The 17491-nt window shown below is 30.9% G+C and overlaps 1 protein-coding gene and 1 long non-coding RNA gene across 4 annotated transcripts; both read left to right on the forward strand.

Moving 5' to 3' along the window:
- Positions 1–3415: 3415 nt before the first annotated feature.
- On the forward strand, positions 3416–4276 carry LOC145581740 (uncharacterized). Its single transcript, XR_014099673.1, has 2 exons — positions 3416–3854; positions 4100–4276. It is a non-coding gene; the product is annotated as an uncharacterized LOC145581740 (long non-coding RNA).
- A 2219-nt stretch (positions 4277–6495) lies between these two features.
- Positions 6496–16893, forward strand: LOC145582825 (carbonic anhydrase 2-like). 3 transcript variants are annotated; one of them, XM_081639849.1, is made up of 9 exons: positions 6496–6594; positions 9248–9306; positions 11447–11617; positions 12790–12838; positions 14349–14465; positions 14613–14666; positions 15162–15247; positions 16087–16192; positions 16569–16893. In XM_081639849.1, the coding sequence occupies exons 1-9, from the start codon at positions 6541–6543 to the stop codon at positions 16731–16733; spliced, it is 861 nt and encodes a 286-aa protein (XP_081495975.1). In that variant the 5' UTR covers positions 6496–6540; the 3' UTR covers positions 16734–16893. The 3 variants fall into 3 exon arrangements, with proteins under 3 accessions (XP_081495975.1, XP_081495977.1, XP_081495976.1); XM_081639851.1 differs by lacking the exon at positions 6496–6594 and adding an exon at positions 8962–9116; XM_081639850.1 differs by lacking the exon at positions 6496–6594 and adding an exon at positions 9009–9114 and having other exon boundaries at positions 9242–9306.
- The last annotated feature ends 598 nt before the right edge of the window (positions 16894–17491 follow it).

The following is a 17491-nucleotide window of genomic DNA, read 5'->3' on the forward strand; positions in this document are numbered from 1 at the left end:
TTTTTTTTAGTTGACACCGTTTAACTACACTATTCACACAACACGCTTTGACTCGTTTTTTTGGTTAATAGATATGATAAAATATATTCATGTGAGATCTTGTTTGAATCGTTTCAATATATATTTTATTAATATCCACTTTTAATAATTTTACAATATTGATAATTAGAGATATTAATCGTTAAAAACATACGTTGGCAAGGGTGATAATAGAAAGTTTCAACTAAAAAAAACAGAATAAGTATATTGCATCTCAACGCGTAGCTTTGTGGGCTTGTGGATTTGTGGGTTTGTTTAGACCAACCCAAAGCATGCAGACATGACTACATGAGGCACAACCTACCCATAATCATCTTCACCTGATCACTAGCCTTTCTTGTTAGGCCAAGTCCGAGGATAATGATGTAGACACAAAGTTTAATCTTATTATATGGTAGACAACGCCAATCTTCCAAGACTTTAACCAACCAGAAGATTTAGTTTGCATGTTTTTGTTGTTAATTCATTTACTTTTTTTACGTAAATATGCACCTAAACGATATGTAATGTGTTAATTAAAACAAATGACAAGACACAAGATAAGATAGAGAAGTCTTACTAATTAGTTATTACACGTAGCCTTAGAATTCCATGCATTTTCCATTATGCATGAATCAATACTAGCTGCTTCGTTATTTTGGTATGATTGTATCTTCTCAATACCTTAGGTAGTTGGTCTATCCGTATATTTAATTTAGTGATTCAGCTACAAGTTGAATGCACGCTTGGCATGATCGATGCGAGGTATTAGTGATAGTCCATCCAGGCATCCATTTAGTTATTAGTTAATTAACATTTTTTTTATTTATTTATAAATTATCGGTAATTAAGCAATCTTTGTAGTATATATACGTACTAGACTTCATTTAATTTGCATAGATAAGACGTATGACCATGGTATGAGTTGGATTGATGATGAGATATGTCATGGTTGATGAGTTGAAACTCCTACATATATTAAATAAAACACGTGCTAATATTGTACTCAATCATTTGGTAATAAACATTATATTAGTTCATACGGAGTATAAGATAAGCTTAACTTTCTATATTTATCAAGTGAAGACTCTAATTAGACTTACTAATTAACTAACAATAAATATACATATATTCACAGTGACGGATCTAAAAACTTTTTTTGAACAGGGTTAAATAATATTTTACAAATTTTAATAGGGTCAAGTGAGTACTTTTAATGAAAAAAAAAATAGTTTTAGAGGAAAAATATTTCCTTCTTCCATGTTCAAGTGAGGTCCTTTGACCCCACTTAGTTGTATGTAAGTCCACCACTGTATATCTATATGTGCAGTTTAAAACATGTACTATCTCTGTTAAATGTTATATACAACTTTGGAATATTTTATATCTCACAAAAAATACCCTAAAGTTGCACATAATATTTAACGGAGGTAGTATTTAGAGGTCTAACCATGCAACTTACTGTAAACAAACATCAAGTATGTCTTTAGTGATATAATTATGAACGAAGATGCCTCGGGATCCAATCACAAGCAACTCGATCCCTTAAGCTACCTGTATTAATCTTTTTAGAATCAAAGTGAACATGCAACCACAAAATTCAAGGTTGTTGTAGCTTAGTAAAGATAAAAACAGTGGAATTGTGTACACAATAACACAAATACATCTTACCAATGATCTCGCCAACAAATTTTTATCTAATATAAGTTTGGATTTGCATGGTCATGAGAAAAAAATGTGGACCATAAAATGATAAAATAGAAATAGATTAAACCAATCTTTAGCGTGACATTCTAATAGAAGTTCAAGTTGCTTCCCCATTCGCTTTCCTTATCCTATTTCTCTACACGCCAACAAAAATATATATAATTGTCCCTCTTTTATATTTCTCCCACTTTTTTGGTGTCTTTCTTAAATTAAAGAGTGTTTGTCTCAACGAAATTTCATTTTGCTATTTTTCTTATGTTGTCTACAATTATTTCTTCCTCACAAAAACATAAAACTTGTATTTAAGTAGGTTTTTGGCATTTGGAGTTGGCATCGTCTTTGCTAGCTACCTTGTATACAACTACAACACTTGCCTCTCTCCCTTGGTGATTGGTAATCTCATTCTCCTTTCTTTCGTGCGTGTTTATTAATTACTTTTTCTGTTTCAAGCAGCTCATTTTTTTCCTATCTCATACTTTGTGTCACGTAACATATATATTAATAAACTTATTGTTATAGCCCGACTCTAGAGTGAAAAAGTTCCATTATGCCCTATTCAATTCCATGTCGGTTTGAAAATTGGTTATATTAGTTATAAATATTAATGTATTGTAATAAATTACACTTCTTTTTTTTTTTTTTTTGGTGTATAAATAACGTAAATAAACACTTGGTCATGGAAGAACGAAGTAAATAATGGAAGATATTATCTTTTTTGGTGATTCATTGTGCTTATGTCTTATGTGTATATATAACAGTTATAACTCTTTTAAGAACCACCAATAATACACAGTAAAAGAATGGAAACTATGATGTACAAAAAGCAACTTTGAAAATAACAAAAGTGTTACACGTACATAATTTAAGTCTCTTAATACGAGTAATAAAATAATTTCATTAATAAATAGGTTATTAGTACGAATACATACATAGTACTAATTAAGATGCAAGATTGGGAAGTTCAAGTGAAGCACGTATATCGTGAAGCAAATCAAGCAGCAGATTGGCTAGCTAATCAAGGAGTTAAGCAGAACAACAAAACCCAGTTGATTCAAGTCCCCACCCTAGCTCTAGGGCGTATTTTACATAATGATGTAGTAGGTGTGGCTATGCCACGTTTAATTCCCCCTTAGTTTCTTAGTTTGTTTTTTTTCCCGGGGCCTTGCCCCTCGTGTGCACCAAAAAAAAAACATACATAGTACTCCGTATTTGTTTGGTTAATGGATTTAAATCCATTAATTGTATGCCTTTCATTTTCGAATAGAACTCTCATTTTTCTTTTGCACATATATGTAAGGAAGGTGAACTGAAAAGGGAAAAAAAAAAAGGGTGGGGATAGTGATATTTGGTTAAGTATAATTAAGATAGAGATTAATTAAAAATAATAAATTAAAAAAAAAAAGTGAGATTTGACTAATTAAAAGTGAAATGGTAAAGACAAACATTTTAAAATAAGTTACCTTAAAATGATTAAAAGTTACCCTATAATGAATGAAAGATACCTAGTATATATAAATTATCTTTGATATAAACACTAGTAGAATAAACTAAATGGGAAGCCCCAAATGGCAAGCGGTTATTGAATTCCGCTTCCAAAAACACCCAAAATAAAAAAAAACTGATATAAACAAATGGCAAGCGGTTTTGGGTGAACCGCTTACCAAAATGTAAATGGCAAGCGGTTCAAACCATAAACCGCTTGCCATTCGCTAAAAAACCCTATTTCTCACGCGGCCTCCTTCTCTCTCATCTCCTCACCTCATTTTCTCACGTCCCTCTATCTCCTCCCTCACCTCATTCCCCACGTTTTCTCTCTCCTCTCATCTCCTCCTCCATTCTCCTCCATCTGATTTCCTCTCTCCATTATCCTCTCCTTCTCTCTCCTCTCCTCTCTCCATCTGATCTCGTTCCTTCTCTCCTCTCATCTCAAGCAGCACCAGATTTTCGAGCAAAAAAACTCATAAAAAACCCCAGATTTTTCGAACCCACAATTCCGAGCAAAGTCGAGCAAAAACTGAGCACAAATTCGAGCAAAACCGACCAAATTCGAGCGAAAATCCGACCAAATCCGAGCAATACCAACACCGACACTCATGAGGTTGTGTAATTTCAGATCTAATTTAATTTAGGTAAGAATTTAGAGTTAGTTTCTTTTTTTTTTTTTTCAAAATTCTGATTTTAATTACTTGTATTATTCCATTGATTTTTCAGGGTATTGGTTTAATTTTTCTAGATTTGTTCAATGTAGTTGATATTAAATAGTTAATTACAGAGTTTATTGGGTTTGGTGGTGGTATTGGTGGGTTTTAATTTCAATTTTTATGTTCTCTTTGCATGAGTAAATTTTTTGAGCTTTTTTCTTTAATTGTTCCAGATACAGGGGGCGTCGATTGTGGTGGCGGTGGTGGGCTGGTGGCGTCGATTGCGGTGGCGTTGGTGGCAGTGCGTGGTGGTTGATTGTGGTGGCTTGTATTACTTTGTATTATTTTTTTTTTGGATGAAAATGTAATATTACAACAATTCATTAATGAAAATATTAATTTTTTTTACATATATTTTGATTGTGTGTCAATTTAAGTGAAAAAAACTAAAAAAAAAAAAATAATTTTTTTTTTATTTTTTAAGCCCTAATGGGCAGCGGTTTGGCACCAAAATCGCTGCCCTTTCTCTTCAAATGGCAAGCGGTTCTGAACCGCTTGCCATTTAAATGGACAACGGCAAGCCCCCCAAGAGGGAGCGGTTCAAAACCGCTTGCCATTGGGGGGTTTGAACCGCTTGCCATTTTGTTTTTTCTACTAGTGAAATAAAAGTTATTTAACCTTTATGGATAAAAGTTACCCTAAATTCAACAAAAGTTACCTCGTTATAAAGTAATTATACAAAAGTTTTTAAATGGTAAATTGAAACTCTCCTGACAAGAGTTTTAAATGAAATTAAACTTATGCTCCGTATATGGAGACGAGGAGAGTACATAATTGTGGTAAATTGATTTACAGATTACAGATATGTGTGATATGTGGTGTTTTTAGTTCCTTGCTTCAGATGGATAATACAAGGCCACAAAGTGCTGATTGGTTAATCTCAATCTCAACTAATTCCAACCCCTCAACGAACGGCATTTAGTAATTTTTGCTGGGCCTTGTTACTGAAAGCTGGCTACATTTAAATCTAAGGGCCTACAATGACTTCTACCAGTCCATAAAAGGCCCATATTTTTTCTTCTTCCTATAAAAATATTACCTCCGTTAAATGTTATGTGCAATTTTAGGGTATTATTTGTAAGATATAAAATATTTTAAAGTTGAACATAACATTTAACAGAGGTAGTAAATAATAAGCTTTTACAGACTTACAAATTTCCTTTCCAAATGGTATTATGGTGTTGCATGTCATCATTTAAAACTAAAAGACTTCTTTTGGAACAAAGATTTTTTTGGCTCAAAAAAACCATTTTTATATTTCTTTCATTTAGTTTTATTCAATTTTTTTTTTTATCCTTTTTTTTTTCAAATTCTAATCACTCTTACTTTATTCTTTCTATGGTAATATGTTATTTATTTTTTAATTATCTATAACCCTAAATTATAAGGCTCGATATTACATAGATCCCTGTTTGACTTGTCTTGAATTCCTTTTTAAGCCACTATGGATTTGACTTGTCCCCAATTCCTTTTTAAGCCACTACAAACTCACGGAGTACATTATAATGTTGTGTATGCCACTATGCTCGACATTGCCCCAACTTTTATGTTTTGTGCGTCAATGTCTCTAAAGAGCCTAGGCCATAACATATCTCATTCCTTCCAAGTCAACCCCTTATCAGTTCTTGTAATAAGCGTTCAACTAGAAATTCATGTATCCTCAAAACTTTATGAATTAGTGGTCAATGATTGACACAAGAGCATTGCAAAATTGTCATGGAGTTGCACTAATGTCACTTTCCTCGGTCTAGAATTACATACTTCATAGATAATAAATATGAAATTGTTCTAAACAAAATTAATTCTCTGTCTATATAGTTTTCACTATTTAACTGTCTAACATGAATCTCACCATTCACCAAAAGCTCTACTCATGATCACCTAAAATAAATTGTAGCCCTTTACAGAAATGAGGACCGTAACTCAATTTAACAGATCAATCACTTTCCACTTAAATAATAAATCCTACATCCAATTAAACGACCACTAATTAAAAATGGGCAAATACAAGTTTATCTGTCAGATAAACGAATTTTTGTTAATCTGGTGGCATTTCTGTAAATATATTGAAAAAGCATGGTCATTTATTCAATACTTTTGATGAGTTATCCAATTACTGTTTGCAACTTACATTTAGGAAATTACTCATGCACCCCTCAACTAGTACATGAAAAGACGCATATACCTCTCTACTAATACTTGAAAAGACAATTATACCCCCGGATAACAAATTTTGTTTATCTGTGGAATTAACTGGGCACAACTCATTAAAAATTGAATTATGCTAATAAAATACTCCGTACTATTTTTTATTTTCGAATTCCATAATTTATGTGCGTTTTTGGTCGAATTTTCCTTGAGACGCATGCTCCTGCTTTTTAATTTCTCCAATTCCATGCTACTTTAATTGATTTGCGGTGTGTGTCATGCTTAATCAACTATATATAGATGTGAATGCTTAGCAAAGTTGTAGAGATTTTAGTGCCAATAGTTTGTATGTGCATAAACTTTATAGATATTGATTGATATTCTAATATGGCATTTTTAATATTTAATTTTGTCAGAAATTGATGAAGTAACCTGGAGTATAATAGAGTGTAGATATCTCTATATTATGGCAGGAAGCTTTAAGAAATGCATGGTGCTATGTTGTGGAAAACCACTTCCGGTAATTCTTCTTTATCTTACTATACGGATTGAATTGGATCATTGAATCATCCGATTAGTAGAAATACTTCCTGTTTTTATGTTTACTTGCAACACATTTTTTTACTGTACAAATTTAGAAGATTTTCTCTTATTTTTTAAAAGTCAAAGATTCCAAACATGAAAATTACCGTGAAACGGAAGGAGTACTCCGTAATTAAATTACTCCAGTAAACTTGGTGCATATTTCAATGAAGTCATAAATATTTAACGTGTATACTTTTAATGAAGGTATGAAATCACGGGAATTGATCATTTTACTAAGCTGAGTCACACTATAAAGCAACTTAGAAAACAAGAATATCCTGTTAATATTAAAAGTTGATTATCTGGGATCCCTATAATCTAACCAATGCAACTGCTTCCTCCAATAATTAGTGCTAGCCTTGTTGTATGCATCAGAATGGTGACAATTGTATATTTCTATTGTCCTTCGCTTCTAATCCCTTCGTTTTCTAATGACCTTTTCCTGACATATCTTTTAATTTGGTACATTTAATTAATTAAAATTTATAAAAAGAAATGATAATACAGAGTATATATATTTAATCAGACGTTTTTGATAAAATCACACATACATACAGAGTAGTACATATGGGCAAACATATATAAATACTTCATTATTTTTAAATTTTTTTTTATATAGGACAGAATTCTTCAAAATTGATCAAGTAAGGCTCTAAAAGAGATAATAAAGCAAATAAATAAAAACCGAGGGAATGTATTATACTCCATATATAAATGAGAATGCTACTTCGTATAATAATAGACCGGTTCCAATATTCCAAAAATACATGATTTGCCGGCTTAAACTTAGCATAACATAACCCTTCCTGGTAATAATTGGATGCATTTTGTCTAAACTTCTAATATTTTTGTCTCTGTCTCTTAAATAATTTGATTAGTAACGTAAAATAAAAGGGGGTTACGTAAATAGAAGGGGTCATAATAAGAGTAGTCAACGTTGTCTCCTGGCCCCCACCGCAAGGCCTTTAACCATAGTTTAATTAGTCAATAATATTCCTTATTAGTACCATTGTTGACTCTTCCTCACCAATAAAGCCACTATTTATTTTTATGTTATTTTTATTTTATTTTTTTTGAGGAAATGCCTCTATTTTTATTTTATAACTCGATAAAGCCACTATTAACTAACATCTCTTTCATACCATTTTTGTCTATAAAATAAAAATATAGGGACTAAATAAGTCAATGACTAACTCAATTTAGCTTGGGTGATATACAATCCTAAATAATAGGAAAATTCGTTATTTTTCATTTAAAACATCAAATAATCCCTATATAACGGGAATTGCATAGATTACCTCTATTTTATCTAGATTTCCGCCTTTATCTTGGCATCTACCAAACATGTACTCGAATATTTTTGCAAGCGTCTATACAAATGAAGTACGTAGTTTCTGTTATATATTTGATACAATTTGCTTAGCCTTGGGCTTCTCGGTTCACTTTAACACTTTCAATTTATTAATTTACATCTATTGTTAATACGGTGGGAAAAGTTTTTTTTGGCTCATATAAGTGTAAGTACAGTGTATAAAGCGCATTTTTATTTTACGACTTGTATTTTTGTTTGACGAGTAGTATAGACTTGTATAAAATTCTAATATTTGAATTCAGAGAAATGAACCGTTGATGTGCAACCTTTATAAGCACTAAATGTCTAAATAGATTAGATATTTTAAAATGATACTCCGTATGAGTATACATTTGGATTATATTGTAAATAAAAACACACATAAATTAGTGTAATGAATTTTTGTTTATTCTTAATTTTTTTTATCAGCTTCTTACTCATGAGTTATATGCGTAACCTTTGTTCCTATATTTACCATTTTTGCTTGAATTTATAACAAGAGTGATGTGTATGTACTATCCTCTCTTAAATCTAGTCCTCGAGGAACGATAGAATTTGCGGTTTCCAAAAGAAAAGGAAATTGGTGTACTCGTATAAAACTACGAGTAATCGAGTATAAGAACAATTTTTTTAAAAAAACTTAATAGAATGAATAAAAAGTTGGTGGTCCTCGTCGATTTGCGCAACTTTCCACAATAGAAAACCACAAAACACATGGCACCTCATCAGTTGTTAACACCCCAAAAAATATTTCACCAATATTTATTTCTTTGACAAATCAAAGGAAGATTCATAATTTCACATCAATTTTATGTAAAATAAAAAATAAAAGTACAATATAATTAAGTTCCCTAATCCACATAGTTTGCAACCCCTTTTGGGATCATTAAACTTAATTACCCTTTAACCATAGTTAGTAGATACCCTTCTCAATTCTTATCAGAAATTTCTCCCTATATATAGATATCCACACTTTCTTACCAAAAAGTGTGACCACCCCATTTTCTAACATACATCACCTTCATTTCATTTTTCTCTCTCCTTTAAAAAAACCTCTTTCGTCCTTATTTATCATCTTCTTCTCTCATCAATTTCACAATCAAAAGGTATTTTCTCTCTTTTTTTCAAAATTATATCTTGGACTTTATTGTTTGTATTTATCAAAAATAGAAATAATTTATAGATAATTTAATGATTGACTTTTTTGTTTTTTCTTTTTTGGTTGGTTTTTTAAAAGAAAGAGAAAATGGGAAGCAAATACGAGGAAGCCATTGCAGGACTCACGAAGCTTTTAAGGTAAAAAAAATTGCTAAATTTGACTCATTTTGATCACTGTAATTTTATTTTAACCGTATACTATAAGAGGAGGACATTGGTCAAGTTATGAAATCGGGGCCCACATGACGGCCGTATTGCCCGTATCAGCCGTTCGTTTCGTTACCACCTACCCCACTCACCGTCTCTAAATTCCTTTTTACGTTGATTCACGATTATTTAATGAATAACTTGATTAAATCAAATGTTATAATGATAAAATTAGGGGATTTCATTGTTTATTTTTCTAATTTTTAGGTTGGAAATTGAAGGTGAGTTGGATCAAAGTTATGCCATGAAATTTGTGTAATATTTCTTTTTGTGAAAGGATTTTTGTTAAAGGGGTAATAATATATGTAATCCAAAATATATAAGCATTTAATATACTTTCTAAAATGGAATTAAGTTGGGAATTTACGATAAAATCACGCGCACATCAGTGTAACTAATGTTACTTTTTTTTTTTTGAGGACAGTGTAACTAATGTTACTTTATTCTTAATATTTCTTTTTTTAAGCTTCTTATTCAAGAACTATGTTTATCATTTTCCTTTTGTTAAAGACTCATATTTCCATGTAAAAGGGGAAAAAAACACTATTTGAGTCTTTGACCTAAAGTCTTTTGTATATATGATCTATACATAATATGATCAAATTTCTAATTTGGGATTCATTTCGTAAAAATAAGAAGGTAGGAGTAATAATTTTTATAAAAGATAATTATATTAATTATTGATCATATTAAGTATTTTAAAATGTAAATTAAAGGTAAGTTCATTTTTTTTTAAAAAAAAAACAAGTCAATTAAGTCAATTCAAGGTAGAGGAAATTATGATTATTTACAATAGCTGTACATATTTATATATAATCATTTGTTTGAAATTCTTCATGAACCTTATCTTTTTGGATAAAAAGCACACGCACTTGATGGATTTAACAAAAATCAATGGAGTTTGTTTGTCTCATTGGTAGACTTTACCCTTACTACTTTACTACGAAGTACTTAGTATTTTTAGAGTTGATTAATTTTTTTTTTTTTTTTTTTTTTTTTTTTTTTTTTTTTTTTTTGGTGTTTAGAGAGCCATCAGGGCGATTGATGAGAATCAATTCTAAAATCTCTTAAATCGGGAGGAGAGCTCTAACCACTTTATCCTTCACTCTCATTTTCAAAGTTATGATGTGGTTGAGTTAGATTTGTTGGATATAGATGAATAGATCAATCACCCTATTTTACCTCTCTTAAAATAATAAAGTTAACTTAATTCTTAAAAACAGAGTTTGTAGTGCTTTCTCCGTCCTAAATAAGTTAATAATCTCAATAGATAAAGTATCATATTTTATAATTGAGAAAGTTATTGTATTTTCTTACAATAAAATATCATCAAGTAATCTTGTTAGATTTATATAGATCATATTTACAATCTATCAAATCATAAATGACGTAGTTAAAATTATTAATGGACTGAACGTGTACATGATATAATGCTTGTAAACATAAGTGATAAGTTTTTTTTTTTGGGTTGGTTGGTTGGTAAAGAAAAGGGTCCTACCAGATCGAAACTTCTTACAGGTTCTCCCGATTTGGGTTAACGAGCTAGGCACTTTGAAAGTAAGGGGGCCATCCCTAAGTGTCTCTAGTGAGATCCCATAACCTCATGGTTATTATATATAAACTTTACTACTCTCTCTGTTCCCAAAACTTCGACCCTTTTGGGTTGATTTTGTGGTTATTAAGAAACTTAAATAAAAAGAAATAAAATCATATTGGAAAGATAAATTTACATGGGGTTTGTAAAAAAGTAGAGAGATAAAAAATTAAAAATACATGAAAAAACAAAATTTTATATGAGAAAGCTAATTTTGTACAAATATTGTTATAAATTGGTGGGTATTTTTAATGCAAATGGATTGATAATTTTGGGACTAAAATTAGGCCAAAAGGATCGAAGTTTTGGAGACGAGGGGAGTATTAAATTAAGGTATACTGGATATAGTGATAAGGTGATTGTTTTTTTTTTTTTTTTTGAAACAGATAAGGTGATTGTATTTGCAAGAAAGAAAGTTAGTTAGTCTATAATAAATATTGGGTACAAATAACGAGATATCTGTTACATTGGAAACAGTGAGAAAGCAGGATTGGATGATGTAGCAGCCGCAAAAATAAAGCAGCTAACAGCCGAGTTGCAGGGCCAGAAGGCCGAAAATGGCGTAGCCAAGCCTGATTCTACGGAAGTTTTTGATCCGGTTGAGCGTCTTAAGACTGGTTTCCGCCACTTCAAAACCGAGAAATACGAGTACGTTGCATTTTCTTTTTATCTCCTTTTTTTTTTGGTTATTTTTCAGCTACTCCATTTATTTATGATGATAATACGTAGTTATTACTCTCTTAAATTGGAAATGAATTTCCCCTCGAAAAAAAAAGGAAATGAATTTAGGTTATTTAGTTACTCCACTTTAAATTGACTTTTAGAAGTACTATACATGCTAATATAATCATACGTTAAAATTGAATATGTTGTTTATCTAAATACAAAGTATTTTGTACTCGTACCTTATTTTTTTAGCATCATGAAGAAATGAGACGATCATATTGTGTTATGTAATACGTTGTATAATTCATAAAATATATAAATATGCACATACCAATTGTAACGTAATTTACTAATTACCTTAAAATGTTAGATTATTTATTATTTTGATGGTAGGTTCTACAACATGTGATTCAAAATTACGTTTAAGTGATAATACTTGTGTGGAGTAAAGTAGAGCTAAATCATTTACAAAAAATGGAATACTTTGTAGAATATGAATTGATAAGAATTAATGGCTCACAAAATTTGGTAGAATATGCTTTAGCATAATTGGGAATTAATGATGAGAATACAGCCATTAGTACCCTTTTCATGTTGCAAGAATTTCTTACTTTTGAGCCCGTACTCTATGACCTTACAAGGACTAGATGAGTGTACTTTAACCACAGAATCAAGAATCTGGTACATTTGCAGCTTCCCAAAATAGGGCGTCATGAATTAATGTGATCTTGTATTTTTCTCATTTTTATTTAATGTCCACTGATCATTGGCACCGCTTGATTAATTTAATTTCATTAATTTAAATACAAGTAGATCTTAATTTGTACTTCTACTAATTCTATTTTTAGTTAGTACATAATGTGAAGATTAAGGACCTGTTCTCAGACGATTATTTTCAGTTCAATTCAGCTCTAATAAGTTCAGTTCAGCTCAGCTCTAATAAGTTCGGTTCACTTCACCTCCTAATATCCTTCTCTTATAAAATATTTATTTCATTTCAGTTCAGCTCTAATAAGTTCAGTTCACTTCAGCTCAGCTTTAATAAGTTCAGTTTAATTCAGCTCATTTCAGTCAATGAGAACAGACCCTAAGTACTCCGTAATTAATTTAGCTAAACTCACTTTTTTGTTGTTTTCTTATTTCCTTCTTACCAGGAAGAATCCTGATAGGTACCGTGAACTTGCCAATGGTCAAAGTCCTAAGGTGAGTTTTTAATTAACAACAACAAAACCTTGTTTATAATGTTTAATCGTGCATTGCTTTAGCAAATTTAAGGTACTAGTGGTATGATACTATGATACACTTACATATTTAATACGTACTAATTTATCTATTTGAAATAGCTATGTCAGTCCATCTGAGAAAAAAGTATAAAGATTAGTTTTATGAATTTATATACATACGTAGTATATATGTAGACACTTTAAACAAGATTCAAGATTCAGATTGACTATATTTTCTCAAATATGCGAAGTGCTAATATTTTCAAAATTATATTTATTTTTTACAAAATGAATTATTGGTGCAACAATAGCATTTAATTAAAGTATGTGGCTAATATTAGATGGTTTTTCTAATACTTTAAATGCGAAAGTTATCTTTTAATCAAGCTAATATGACTCAAATTAATATTGTTTCAACATGTGGTTAGGATTAAGGGATATATATGAGATTACTGGTTTAAATTATTCAACCCTTTTTTGTAATTTACATGGCCCTGTGATTCATTCGCACTATAATAATTACATTCGCACTTTAAAAATTAAAGGCAATTCTTATGTATTCAACATACGGTGCACGTATAATCAAATAACCCATAATTGAAGCACTTGTTAAAGATATAATGAAATACTCCCTGTGATGTCAAAAAAAAAAAAAAAAAAAAAAAAAAAAAAAAAAAAAAAAAAAAAAAAAAAACCTCCCAATAAACGGGAAATAAATGAGTAGTAGCCCCTAAATCTATGATGCCTTTTGCTGTCACAAGGATATGATACCACCCATAATTGCTTACCATGTGCTTCCACACTGTAAAGAGGCATATCATGCCCTTGTTAAAGTCAATGAGGTGAAGAAATTACGCGTTATCCTTTCAATATTCTATTTGTGGGGAAATAAAATGTGATGTTTACTTTTATATGTACTAGTACACAAGTCTTAACATTATTGGTTATAGAGTTTGCGAATAGTGAGATGATGATATACCGATGGTTATGGTTACAGTTACAGGTCTATGGTACGTTTTGGTATATAGAACGAGTTTATATTTACAAGTTGCTACTCAGTTTTGTTAATAATATAAATCTTACACTTTTATAAAAGTGTAATTCAAGTAGTGAACGGCAATTAATTTAGTTGGTTAAAAATGTTGTAGAGGTTAGTGTTAAAATTTGAGATCAAATCCCGTCTACATCACTGTCTTTCATAAACTGTGTATTATGAGTAGGAGAGATGTGTTTATTAGGTATAATAAAAAAGGATCTTCATACACTAATGCTATAATCAACAGAGGTGCCTCATATTTATCAGACTTTTCAGTCAAATATAAATGCGTTGGATCTTCTGCCATTTTTTCTGTCAAAAAGACCTACCTAATTAATTTTTTAACTATAATCATGCACAACTAGCAGTTAAAATAGAAGTTCCAGATTCTTAATTCCAAAAAGATTGCATAATTAAATAAAGTAATTAATGAAATTTTTTGTTGCACATGCAGTATTTGGTGTTTGCCTGCTCAGATTCTCGAGTTTGCCCCTCCCATGTCTTTGATTTTCAGCCTGGGGAGGCCTTTTCTGTCAGAAATATTGCCAACATGGTCCCACCTTATGATAAGGTTATTTTTGTTACTTATGTACAAATATTAATATGGTCCAAAAATGATATTATTTCTTATTATTGGTAACTTAAGATAATCTAGGTTAGTTATTATTGGTATAGATCATATTTTAACTTTGGATTTCATTGATTATTCATATTGCAGGAAAAATTTCCTGGCTCTGGAGCAGCTATTGAATATGCTGTTTTGCATCTCAAGGTAAAATTTCTCCTAGTGGAAGACCATAGTTGGTTGGAAGGAAAATCTTATTTTATAAGGAGTATATGATAACTAACTCATTTTCTTTTATTTGGTTTGTTAAGACGAAAATTGTGAGAATTAATTTTATAAATAAATCGAAATTTTAAGTTATAATTGATTTCCGTTAAACATATACTCTTCATAAAAAGTACTCATATATACTTCATAAGTAATAGTCTGCATTTGAAGAGAGTTAGCAAGGAGATTATTAGTACAAAGATTAAAGCTATTTTTTTTTACCAATATTCTCTTGTAAGAAGGAATTCAGTCAAAAAAAAATTACAAAAAAAGAATGTTAAAAAGTAAAAGGACTTCCTGATCAGCAAAGATTTTGGCCAAAAAAGTATGGGAAAAAAGAAGTTTGATCTGGATTTTTTACATCAGGTTATGTCCAATTCCAAAGAAGTTATGGGGTTAAAACTAAAAAGGGCTTTAAAATGTTTTATTTTATAGGTAGAGAATATTGTGGTTGTTGGACACAGCTGCTGTGGAGGAATAAAGGGCCTCATGTCTATCCCAGATGATGGCAAAACTTCTTCGTAAGTACATACTCACTCCGTTTCAATTTATATGACCAGTTTTTTACCTTTTTTTTGGGAAGTTTTTCTTATAATATAATAATTTGCATCTTTTAAGAACATGGGTGGTCTCATACTTGCTTATTTTTTTAAATCTCTATACTTTTCACTTGCATAAAATCCTGTGCATAAAGCAAGTAAATTGGGAACGAGGGTGTAATTATAATAATCTATAATTTTACACATTATCTACAATCATGTTTTTGTTAATTCTTCCATGTTATATGTGAACTATGATTATCTATTATTAAAGTTTCATTAGTAAAGTACAAGTTATTCTTCTCTTGGAATATGTATGTTCTGTATTAGGCTGATGATAGGAATGGAATTGAAACGAGCATCTTATTTACTGTATCAAACTTGATAACTACTGTATGAAAACCTCTTTTGAATTTTAATATACCTTTTCAGTTTTCAGAGAATAGTATTTTGAAAAGTTGCTCTAAGAACTGTCTTAGTTTTTAACTAAATTTCTTTGCTTCCTTTTAATTTTGTTTTTTTGGTGATAAATACTCTTGGCTTACTTGAGAATCTTGTTGTACAGTTTAGCATGTATCAAGCAAGATACAGAGTTACTACGTAATTTTTTTTTTTCGTAAATCTAGATGTGATCAAAGGACAAGCCAGGTCGTAGACTCGTAGTATAGCCAAAATTAAACCTGTTTATGTCCAAACCCGCTAAAATTAAGTTAGTCCGAATAAAGTAACTCGAGTTCTCTAGGACTTGGTTAATTAATGAATGGGTGAACAAAGTTAAGAATGAACTAACATTGTTGTTCGGCTCTGTTTTGGTATGCCAGTGATTTCATTGAAAATTGGGTCCAGCTCGGCAATCTCGCTAAGTCCAAGGTGAAATCAGAGCTAAGCAGTGCAGAGTTTATTGAACAATGCAAACACTGTGAGAAGGTGAGTTTCCTTCCAATCGAACATCATCTTATCATTATTAGTCCTGAAATTAGCAAATTATGCACAGCTCTATAAACAATGCTCCTGTTATATATGATCCCAAGTGAAAGTACATTAAATGTAGTCCTGAAATTAAGCATCATGCGATTTTTAAAGTAATTTTTAAGGATACCAAATGAACATGATTGTCACTTATAAGGGGTTAAAACAATGTGACGACTGATTCTTGATACGTATATGAACTGTGTAATTGTGGCATACCAATTAATGACAATCACTTATACTACGTATGATTCTTAAAATAAGCGTCATATAACATATTATATCAAGATCTTGTAAACACCATATTAATGACAATAGCTAATTGTAATTGCAGGAAGCTGTGAACGTCTCACTTGGGAACCTGTTGACATACCCATTTGTGAGGGAAGCAGTGGTGAAGAAAACTCTAGCTCTTCAGGGTGCACACTATGATTTTGTCAACGGTCGTTTTGAGATTTGGAACCTTGACTTTTCTATTTCAGCTTCTACCATAGTATAAAAAAAATTAAACGTACCAAATCAAAATGTTACCACTTTTTACTTTTCCTCTTGTTCTTTCAAGGTATCCCTTGCTATGTATTATGTGTATTGTGTAATTTATGCAAATATGCATACAAATGCAGCAATAATAAACATATTCTATCCTCACTTTTTTTCCATCTAAAATTCTTCTCGTATCTTTGTATTCTCAAATTAGTATGAAATACGTCATTATCTTTACAGATCTTTCTTTCTATCTATTACCACTTTATAGGTGATATTGAATTATATTATAGTGTCGTGGTGATAATTCATAAAAGGAAATTACGTGTTTAAAAATGAATAACCATTGTCATGGTAATGACCATAGACTCACAATCACATACAAGTTTATTACTAGTCTCATGATTTATGATCGCTTATGAAAGCGAAATCTGTGTCATATAGTAAAGCTCCCATAGTTTAAGTGATGGCCCCAATAGATTGCCATAATCCAAATCACTTGTCTCTCTTCCATAGTTCCGTTTACGATTATGGAAAATTTGTACAAACTTCAGATTTGGTTGGTGGGCTGAATATGCAGCCCATGACTTATTAGCTTTACAGGCCTTGCCTTAATCGATTTTGAACCGCCGAGCCCAATGTTCAGGCATATTTTACGAAGACTATTTATTTCACTGAGTACCCGTTTCACACCCTTGACACTTTGATATGAATATGATAATTTAAACGCTTTTATTTGTGCTAAAATCATGGGAATTCATACAAGATAGTTGA

Source organism: Chenopodium album, chromosome 15 (assembly GCF_948465745.1).
Source record: "Chenopodium album chromosome 15, dcCheAlbu1.1, whole genome shotgun sequence".
NCBI lineage: Eukaryota > Viridiplantae > Streptophyta > Magnoliopsida > Caryophyllales > Amaranthaceae > Chenopodium > Chenopodium album.